General features: G+C 39.7%; 1 protein-coding gene across 1 annotated transcript; it reads left to right on the forward strand.

The window, feature by feature from the left end:
• Positions 1 to 6624: 6624 nt before the first annotated feature.
• Positions 6625 to 9848, forward strand: GlcAT-I (Glucuronyltransferase I). The gene is made up of 4 exons (XM_011500849.1): positions 6625 to 6848; positions 7913 to 8454; positions 8528 to 8824; positions 9584 to 9848. The coding sequence occupies exons 1-4, from the start codon at positions 6659 to 6661 to the stop codon at positions 9680 to 9682; spliced, it is 1128 nt and encodes a 375-aa protein (XP_011499151.1). The 5' UTR covers positions 6625 to 6658; the 3' UTR covers positions 9683 to 9848.
• Positions 9849 to 10770: the final 922 nt, after the last annotated feature.

Genomic DNA, 10770 nt, shown 5'->3' on the forward strand with positions numbered 1-10770 from the left:
GGAAAGACGCGCTCCCAAGACTCCACGACCGCGTCGCTCTCTAAGAAAATAAAATATACCCAACAACTCGCGTCTGGTGTATCCTACTCGCCGATTCGCGATAACTCACCTCTACCTACGAGCTATCAAGGATGCCTCGATGCCGATTATGGGCCCCGAACTAGCCCCAAGCACCTCGCGACCAATTACCAATTTCGACTTTAGCACTGCGCGCGCCTAAATCGATTTCTAAACTTCCAAAAGCAAAGCAAAACAAACAAAAATACAACACTCGGCCTACCGCCCCACCCGGCCACTAATATAATAATGTGTCGTTATAATATCGCCGGAGCCGTATTAATATCTGTACTGGCGATTGATTACAACGCACGCACGATGATTTGGGATGATGGCGGGGGTAGGGGGAGCCCGAGGCTTTTAACGAGCTTATTATTCCACGATCGAGGCTCGATATATCTCTAGGCGGGATAAACCTCGTGGAGCTGCTGTTTCCATCTGTCGGGCAGCAGCGGTTCGAGTGATTCGCCGACGTCCCGTCCCTGGCAACTCAACGACCAAGGACAAAGTGCTACCGACGACGGCGTATCCTCGGTAGGTAAGTGGCGCTGATCGAACGATTGGCGCGCAGTTTTGAAGGAACGTTGACGGGTATCGCGTGATGGCAAATTGCATTTATTTGCGAGTGAAAAGTTACGCCGAGATTAAAGCACAAGGCGATATCGCAGCGCCTCCATCGCCGCTTTACTGCCTCTCGTCACTGAGAGAGGGGGAGGGAGGTGGCAGACCTCGGCCTTAACTCCAAAGTACTCCAAGTTGGAACTGGTTGAGTACGCCAGCCTCTCGCCCTCCCCTCCCGCCCCGTCCCCAGCTGCCGTCAACAACACCCGATATAATTAATTAACAACGCAAGCTCTCGCTGCTCTAGAATGTCGAGCTCGATCGATCGGCGGCTTGGTAGCGGGGACGAACCTCGCCGGGATTCCCATCTACGTGGCCGATTAGCGAGCTCGTTCGCCCATTGCTCATAAATCTAGGAGGGCCGATGTCGCTAAGGATCGAGAAGCGATTAGCCATTGGATATGAGGAAAGAGCGACTGCGTGGGCGGAAAGGGGCTATCGCGCCTCGGAGCCGGACGTCCAGTTCCGTACGATGTCGCCTTACGTCCCGGACGCAATCGCTGTTGGTGCTGTTGCTGCTGTTGTTACTGTTGCTGCTACTGCTGCTGCTGCTGGAAAAATCGAACTTATCGTCGCTTACGACGTGCAGCTCAGCGCGGAAAACGTCGACGGGGCACTCGTTAGCCATAGCCAATAATAGACGGGAAACGTGTACGCCTCGGATGAAACATCTAAAAAATGTGCGAATGTTTTTTCCTTTCTCTTTCCATTACTTTTTCTTTTTCCTGAATGCTTTTGTTTATCGATTTACTCTTTTTCCGGAGTCTTTCAATAGTCATTAACAATTGCCTAACGAATCGAATCGAAGATTTTTTTTTCAAGGGCAGTGAGTTGGGGGCGGGGAGGTGCTCCTCTTATTAATTCTCTCTCTCTCTCTCTCTCTCTCTCTCTCTCTTATTTTTCTTAAAGTTTGTCTTTTTTTTTTTTTAAGCATTGAGACTCAAAGGATGATGACTTTGGTGATGGTGCTGGTGGTGGTGGATGCTGGCGATGGCAAATACTTACGTTGGAATTTTCAAGCGACGGCGCCATTAACTCGGCAATATCGCGCTCAAGTAAAATTTACGTATTACGATTGGCCGACATCGCGGCTTTTTCACGTGCCCGATAATTAGACAGAGATCATCCCGTCTATAGGTATCGAAAATCAAATCCGTGCGCTTGCAAGACCCGTCCCTTAGTATGCAAAAAAATTATTCTACAGATTTGACGTTTTCGTTACCTCGGCACGATACTTCTCTCTCCGTTGCAAATGAAAATAAGAGACTTTCTACTTTCGCCGAGCCTACCTGTCGTCACCACGAACGATAAATCAAATAACGAGATACGCGATCGTCGTTATAACGACCCAAGTAATTGCAGCTTTCATCGCAATGTGTAGTGAGTCGCCTTTTTACTCGAGTAATTAAATGTCATTGAAAGTTCCATAGTACCGCGTGCGAATGAATAGATAACTGGCTTTCTTCGTATTAGATTATTGTGTAAAACCACACAAACCATTACTTTCAGATGTTCCAATTGATCGGCTTTTAATATCCCTATTAATAATTGGAAAAATTTCGTAATGAGCCATCGTCGATGAGTGACGATAGGTGAGATAAAATTGTATTGTAACATATGTAACGACGACTAACGCTGCCATGTTCTTATTCTTTTTTTGTTTTTGATTTTCATTTACTAATTTTTGTCGTGATTGTCAAAAATTTCCATGAGAATATTATTGCCAAGTAACATAATTAATATCTCGAGGACGATACGAGTAGGATCGAAGGATAAGTGACATTATAATAACTCGTTCCACTAAAATATTTGATAGCAATCGATTTCTTGGCTAGTTTATCTAAGCCACATTAGAATGTTCTGTCGCTCAAATGTGAAAATGATTTGAAAGTAAATAATTTCGCCATCATTCTTTTGTAATCCGTAATTATCGTAGTAAATAATTAAAAGACTTGGACGAGATTGTCAGCGAGTGCCGCTGCATCCTTCTTCGTCGAAAGTTTTGCTGAGTAGTCAACATCCTCTCGACGCATATTACATCGTATAACGGAGTCAAATGGAACTTTATAACGTTCACCTCTCTCTCTCTCTCTCTCTCTCTCCCTCTCTAGCTGCATTTCTTTATTATCTTTTTATTTTACATATCTGACAGTGTAATCGTTCGGCTCAATGCCTCGTATTGTTGTATTTTTGTGAAATGTCTAAAATATTTCGCGAATTTTTTTTCAAAGAGTAGTAAAAAAGTACATTTTAACAGCACATTTTACATATCATAATTACATACGAGCAATAGCTTTTATTGTAAATGTGAACGCTTTATTATCAGCAACTGTTTCCTTTGAAATCATATATACGTATATAAGTTTTTTTTTTTTTTTTTTTTTTTTTTTTTAAAAAAATGTCTAAAGAAAGTGCTTACTATATGAGATTGCTATTTCAACGATATTTTATTTTATTAAATAAATTTAAATTATGTACATTTTGCTCTTCAATTTTTATTCACTTGGTTATTTATGACAAACAAAGAGCTACAATAAAGAATTGTAATGTTAATAATACATTATGTAACAATATTATAATGTAATTTGCACCTCAAGGATGCAAGTAACGCACATACACATTATTATCCAATTTATTTCTTCTACATTTATCGTTTATTACCTTATGTACTCTGCACGCGAAAGCTTTTTATCGATTAACACGATTACGAATTTATATTAGTCGTTACCTTTTCCCGGCGTTTTTCACTGAAAAAATATCGGAATACCGATGAATTTTCAAATTCACCGCTCCTTACATCTACCTGCTATCAATTATTGTCAATTCGATGATTAAGTCGTGGTAACAAATTTTAAGAAACGTGCAACATTGCCAAATACTTATCACCTAAGTACAATGCCCCACGCTCTTACTTATTATTTGCATTTGCCTACGGCGTTTCCAACCTCTGATATTACAGATTAACAACATGTGCCATTGCTACGCCGCTCATACAATACGATTAATATTTAAAAAATATTATTCTCCGACTTTCGTGCTTTCTTTTTATTAAACGAACAATCAACGTACTTAAAATGGTAAGATAAGGTTTATCGATCTTCCAATTTTCTTATCGTTCACATTATTTTTGAAATATACAAAAGAGCATTATCATTTCACTAAAGGATTACGAATTCTGTTTGTTTCTCATACCTACAAACATACAATCAAAAGGCAAATGTATGCACGTACATGCACAAATTCAAATTTACGATTTTACTTTTGATAATATTTTATAAATAATGTAATTTAAAGTGTCATTAAAAGTTTCTTACTTTCACAATTCCTGTTATTGCGTGAGACATGAGAGTGAGTGAGAGGAGGAGAAAAACAAAAACAACAACAAAAAAAAAAAAACGAAAACTTTGGCCGATTTAAAGTACGATATGCAATTTAGATCCCAATATATGTTTACGGAAGGCTTAAATTACTCTTTTCATCGTCGACATCATCATCATCATCATTGTTGTTGTTGTTGTTGTTGTTGTTGTTGTTGTTGTTGTTGTTGTTGTTGTTGTTGTTGTTGTTGTTGTTGTTGTTGTTGTTGTTGTTGTTGTTGTTGTTGTTGTTGTTGTTGTTGTTGTTGTTGTTGTTGTTGTTGTTGTTGTTGTTGTTGTTGTTGTTGTTGTTGTTGTTGTTGTTGTTGTTGTTGTTGTTGTTGTTGTTGTTGTTGTTGTTGTTGTTGTTGTTGTTGTTGTTGTTGTTGTTGTTGTTGTTGTTGTTGTTGTTGTTGTTGTTGTTGTTGTTGTTGTTGTTGTTGTTGTTGTTGTTGTTGTTGTTGTTGTTGTTGTTGTTGTTGTTGTTGTTGTTGTTGTTGTTGTTGTTGTTGTTGTTGTTGTTGTTGTTGTTGTTGTTGTTGTTGTTGTTGTTGTTGTTGTTGTTGTTGTTGTTGTTGTTGTTGTTGTTGTTGTTGTTGTTGTTGTTGTTGTTGTTGTTGTTGTTGTTGTTGTTGTTGTTGTTATTATTATTGTTACCACTACTACTACTACTACTACTACTACTACCATTATTACTACTACTACTACCATCACCACTACTACTACTACTACCATCACCACTACTACTACTAGTATTACTACCGCTATTACCACCACCACTACCACAAATCATTCGACATGAATATTTTCGGAAAATATTCGAAACTAATGTGCGCGTATATTTAGCGAAAAATCTACGAGCGAGCCGAGAAAATATAAAGATATTGAAATTATTATCGTTTCACGATTTCGTGATTTTCACTATTTCCGCCCGACGACTCTTCATGTTTGTAAATATACGCTTGTGCATTCGAGACACACGACGAATATCATTCGCTTAACTAGGTTACCACCAATTGCGAATCTACAATCACACAGCAATACGCCTCCGATAATGTAAATGTTCATTATTCATCCCATAGTCATGTAATTCGTAAATTTCAATGAACGGCAGCGCGGCGTTTGAAATTATTTAATAGCTAATCCGAGGTTACGCCGCAGCTTTTTCCTTCATCGGTATCGAGAATTATCTTATTCTCAGTTATTTTGCGATATCTTGACTAATGGAATAATTGCCACGAATTCACTCGCACGTAACTTTGCCTCAATTTCATCTACTCCGTTTATTTGTTTCGACGCTAAAATTATTCGACTGGTCATTAAGGAGATAAGTTTGATTATTTTCCGACGATAAACGCTCGAGGAGATAAGTTACATCTCCTCTGCGTGATTTATCGAAACACATTGAATGACGAATCGAGCGACCGCGCTCCTGCAGAATGTCATGCCTACTTGGTCGTAGAAACATTTTTCCCCCGACAAAACTGTCGTGAAAGAACATTGATCGGAAAAATAAATTCATACAGCACATGGCGCGGGAGAGCGAGGTCACGAAATATTAATAAACAACTAAACAAACGACAATTAAAAATTAATTTAATTTCCGAAATTTTCCATTCCGTCGCGTAGTTAAATTGCGTTTTCAATTATTAGCAGCGCTCACTTTACCAAAATTTCTTAATTCTTAATTTTTCCATTCGCCATTAGACCCCCGAATATCATCATCGTCATGCTTTATTTATATACGTGGAGAAAGTTGCCAACATAACTTTTGCCCATTACACATGCTGAAGATTTTTTTAATAGGCGAGGTAGACGGCACCTCCCCGACACCTAAACAACCATGTGCGACACCGATTATCCATAAACTCACTCGGCGACGACACCTTTCCATCCTTGTAATTATCGTGGATCAGGAGCACGGGTCGATCGTAGCACGGGTTTGCTTTTTTTTTTTTGTCTTTTTTCTTTTTTCTTTTTTTTTCTTTTTTTCTTTTTTTCTTTTTTTCTTTTTTTCTTTTTTCATTCAAAGTCAGGGGAGAATAACGCAAAGCTCATTGGAGAGAATCCGAGCCAGAAGAAGCCACGCAAGTCCACAAAGTGCACGAACGAATGCCCCATCACCCCCAATAACCCCTGCCGACTGGTAAGGATATCATCTTGTCGTTTGATCGGCAAGGCGTTCAAACAAGCAATAATACCGACGTCGACGAGGAGCATTGGCATCAGTTTTCCTGGTCTCCATGACCTGAACCTCCGCTCCGAGCTGAGGTAGCACGAATCCGCAATCGGACATCGGGCACGCGGTGGTTGTGTAGTTGTAGCCAGTGGAGGAACGAAGGCCAATGGAATGGTGCGGGTGAACACGGATGAGATCGGCGAGCCACGGCTGTGGCTGTCGATCGCGCGCGTCCACCCCTCATGTACTTGCCACCGCAGCGGCGGCGGCGGCAGCGTTAGTGGTGGCAGTGGTGGTGGATCGTGGTGGTGGAAGTGGCAACGGCGAGTCGGACCGGGCGTCGGTGGTGGTGGTGGTGGTGGTGGTGGTGGGGGTGGAGATGATGGTGGTGGTAGCCGCGCTGACCAGGGGAGCCGTGGGTGGCCGTTCGGTATGCCGCGGCATTATGGCGTTCGCTAGCGCATTCGGCGACGAGGCGAGGCTCTTGAGGATGAAGGAGACGGCCCGTGGATTAGAGCACGGCAGTATGCTGTACAAGAGCACCGGCCGCTGCTTCCGGCCCTTCTACGTCATGTGCCTCAGCAGGACGATCCTCATCGTCGGCTTCCTCTTCGTCGTTTGGCAGAGCTACAATAGTGAGTTGCGCTGACGCGACATCTATTCTTCTCGTTACTCTCGAGCCCCTCGCGGGCACCCGCTGACGCGAACACGCGGTGCACTACCTCGAGCGAGGTCGAGGGCCCAACCCTGAGGCTGAACTCCGCTGATCTTCTTCGGACCCGTGTCGGAAACCCTCGACGAAGCCGACTTATTACGTCTTGCGCGTCTGTATCCTCTTTCACCTTTCCGCCCTTCTTTCCTTTTTCCCCGCCCTTCCTCGCCCCTCCGGTGGCTGTCACACCTTATCGGCCTTTCGGTCGCCCCGTTTGCTTCTGCTGGAGACGCGCGGCCGCTACGATCGAATTCGCCGTTGCCGCCTTAAAATTGACGTACCTCGACCGTCATTTATTATCTTGCTACGGGAACCTGGAGGATCGTTGATCGCTGATTACCGCTCTCTCTCTCTCTCTCTCTCTCTCTCTCTCTCTCGCGCGCGCGCGCGCGCATCTAACAAAATATTTACCTACTCACGCTGCTCAGCTTTATTTACATTAGATTTACATAATTTATTTAAGGCCATGGCCGTACATTGTAGTCGATGTCTCATTAACAATTTGCCTTCGATATTATCTAATGCGGTGCGTTGTTGAGTTAGTCGAGGTAGGAAAATGTGCATGTTAATGGTTGTTTTTTGTATCGTAGTCCATTGGCATCTCTCTTTGATTTTAATCTCTTTCATTGTAATTACTTTAGTTTCTCATCCAAGACAAAGCTTGACATTGACTTTTCAATTATCAAAGTACTCACGTTTTCTCACGTTTAACTTCATTATTGTCTTATACAATCTACTAGCAAGAATTCCAACATGATTATTATTATTATTATTTATTTGATTATTTTGTGCCAAGAGTCGTACTTGTGCCTGAATTTAGTGCACCTAAGAAGCTCGGTTAGACTGGTTTTATTTTTTAATTCTCAAGAGGCTTTGGATACGTTGGCTAAAGTAACGATGGATGAAAGCGACGATGCCATCGCTTAAAGATGATGCGTATGTTTCCTCTGTCAACTGTTTCTAATGCTATGGACTTTGTGCTTTCAGATTGCAAGGCTCAGCAAGAGTTATGCGAGATGACGAGGAATTCATTGGAAGCCATAAAAGCGGCCTCGATAGCGTGCAAGAACATCAACGAGCCGGTGCACGTGCCCATACCTACGGGTGCAAAGACGTGTGAAACTATCGCAGAGTATAAGACAATGGGAAAGCCAAGCGACGGCCCTATTATTTATGCGATAACACCTACCTTCACAAGGCCTGTTCAAAAGGCCGAACTCACCAGATTATCTCAAACGTTTCTGCTCGTACCAAACTTTCATTGGATCGTTGTAGAAGACTCTCCAAAGAAGACTCCGTTAGTAGTTAATTTGCTTGCTTCGAGCGGCCTTACTTATACACACATAAATGCACCAACGCCTCCTCATTATAAGCTTGGAAAAAACGATCCAAACTGGAAGAAGCCTCGAGGAGTAGAGCAAAGAAACGCCGCTCTCAGGTGGATTAGAAATAATCTTAACGAGAGCCACAATGGTGTTATTTATTTTGCGGACGACGACAACACATATTCTAGACAGCTATTTCAAGAGGTAAGAAATAGTAAAGGTCGACCCTATAGTCCATTAACCAAGTACATTAAAATCTTTAAACACACAATTATAGATAACAAAAGTGAAGCGAGTTGGCGTTTGGCCCGTGGGTCTAGTTGGTGGACTAATGGTCGAACGACCCATATGTGAAAAAATGACAAACAAAGTGACGGGCTTCAATGCGGTGTGGAAGCCCGATAGACCATTTCCTATCGATATGGCTGGATTTGGAATTAACTTAAAAGTTATATTAGAGAAGAAGGATGCTTTATTTGCTTACGATATTCAAAGTGGCTTTCAGGAGAGTGAAATTCTTAAGCAAGTGACAAGGAGGGATGAGCTGGAAGGTCTTGCCGACGGTTGTTCCAAGGTCGGTAATTAGTTCAACATACAAATTACTTATGCGAAAACAATTGTGCTCACTTGTGGTACACGTTATTATTATTATTATTTCTTTATAAACCATGCAGATTAAACATTTTTTTTTCGTATTAAAAGTGAATGTTTATTGTACGTTTGTCAAATCATCCAGCAATTTTCTACAAAAATGCAAACCTTTGACGCTTGGTCACGACTATGTACAATTTATATTGGTGTATGCCTGTAGTCGGTAAAGTAGATTTATCATCACACCCGAGGGCCGATAATATAGTTTACTATTGAGCTATGAACGAACAACGTTTCAATCTACAAAATCAGATAAATTTTCTTAATTTTCTTATTTTATTTTATTTTATGATTAACGATGGCGTTAAAATTATTAATAAATAAATGTGATTCTTTTTTTTTTTTTTTTTTTTTTTTTTTTTTTAATCTTTCAATGTTGACTGCTCATTTCCATAGAATCATATAAAATTCTAAATATTTTTTTTACATATTATTTTGAGATTATGAAATTGTCGCCGTGTCTAAGGATATATATTTTGTCATCAAATTCCTACGTCGACTACTATTATTGCAAAACTTGTTTAAATGTAATTGCCATTCATTGCCACTCGTAGCTTCAAATTTCACATTAACCATTCGATTGAAAATATTTACTCTGCATCGTTATTATCAAATTTATCATTTCACTTTCACGTACTGAAATTTACAACTGTACCAAAATAATTTTTTTGTTTCACTTTAGGTATACGTATGGCACACCCGAACGCAACCTCCAGTCCTAAATACAGAACAAATTTTAACGAAAAGAGGAAAATCATCCAACGTAGGAATCGAAGTGTGATAAATTCAAAATTCCGTCCGGATTAATTTTATATGGAATTAAACATTTGTGCGTTTGTGTCCGAGTTTTGCCATATCATATCTAGTTTGTTACATAGTGCCAGTATTACTTTTGAACCCGTTTCTCTCGAAAGGAAGCAAAGCACATTCGTCAAAAACAAAAATACACGCTTGCTTTTTTTTTTCTTTTTTTTTTAAAGACTCGTTACGATTTTGTTGATATTTTCGGACAATTTATTATAAATTTAATTCACCGTACTCTAGAAACGAGTAATATGTAATTAAAGTGCCGCCCCGCGTAAGGGCAAATGAACATTGGACTTTTAGAGGTTGAATTTAAGTGTACAAGTATAATAATCGCATTATGCGTTTGTGTGTGTAGTCATCGTAATAATGACGTCGTCGAGGAGATTCAAAACGGGAGTACGACGGGTTCGTGTTCCCCATTGGTTTTAGCGTAAACCAATGCCATAGTACGCATAAAATTCTGTTGTACCTATTTAATAAAAACAAGAAATAAAAAAAAGAAAACAAAAATAAAAAAGATGGAAGAAAAATTAAAAAAAAAAAAATGCACACACATATATATATATATATATTGGAGAGTTCCTTTTTTGGGTTCTAACCTTTTGACAATGTCTTTTATCCTTTATTGAACTTTCTTTTTGTCATTGTGGCTTACAGAAAAAGCATACATAAAAAATATGCCTTAAGTCTAATTAATTGTCTTACGGCTAATTATAAGAAATAATTTTGGAAACATCGGAAGATGCGAACCAATATTTTATCATAGAAAGCGACATTTCTTATCCGATTAAATCGACGTTCACTGCAAAAATGAGTATTTAATTTTCGTTTATGATTTCATAATAACAATTAAGATCAAGTTACTTTTTAACACGTCGAACACTTACTTATTCATTACCTGGTCATTTTTCATCCTAGTTGAAAAATAATATACCGATTTAAAATTAAACAAAACGAATTTCTTTTAATTCAACTTGTGCTTTTTTACGAATTCAATTTATACCAATTAACGCAAATTGACACTTTTTTTTTCTTTTTTCATGTTTACTGACTGATTTATCA

Source organism: Ceratosolen solmsi, unplaced genomic scaffold, assembly GCF_000503995.2.
Source record: "Ceratosolen solmsi marchali unplaced genomic scaffold, CerSol_1.0 scaffold27, whole genome shotgun sequence".
NCBI lineage: Eukaryota > Metazoa > Arthropoda > Insecta > Hymenoptera > Agaonidae > Ceratosolen > Ceratosolen solmsi.

What these genes read in the sequence shown, in the direction of transcription:
- GlcAT-I (XM_011500849.1), top strand. Translation starts at nt 6,659, where the DNA reads ATGGCGTTCGCTAGCGCATTCGGCGACGAGGCGAGGCTCTTGAGGATG. An exon ending in CGTTTGGCAGAGCTACAATA is followed by an intron (nt 6,849 to 7,912) that starts GTGAGTTGCGCT and finishes TTGTGCTTTCAG; the next exon opens with ATTGCAAGGCTCAGCAAGAG. An exon ending in CTAGACAGCTATTTCAAGAG is followed by an intron (nt 8,455 to 8,527) that starts GTAAGAAATAGT and finishes ACACAATTATAG; the next exon opens with ATAACAAAAGTGAAGCGAGT.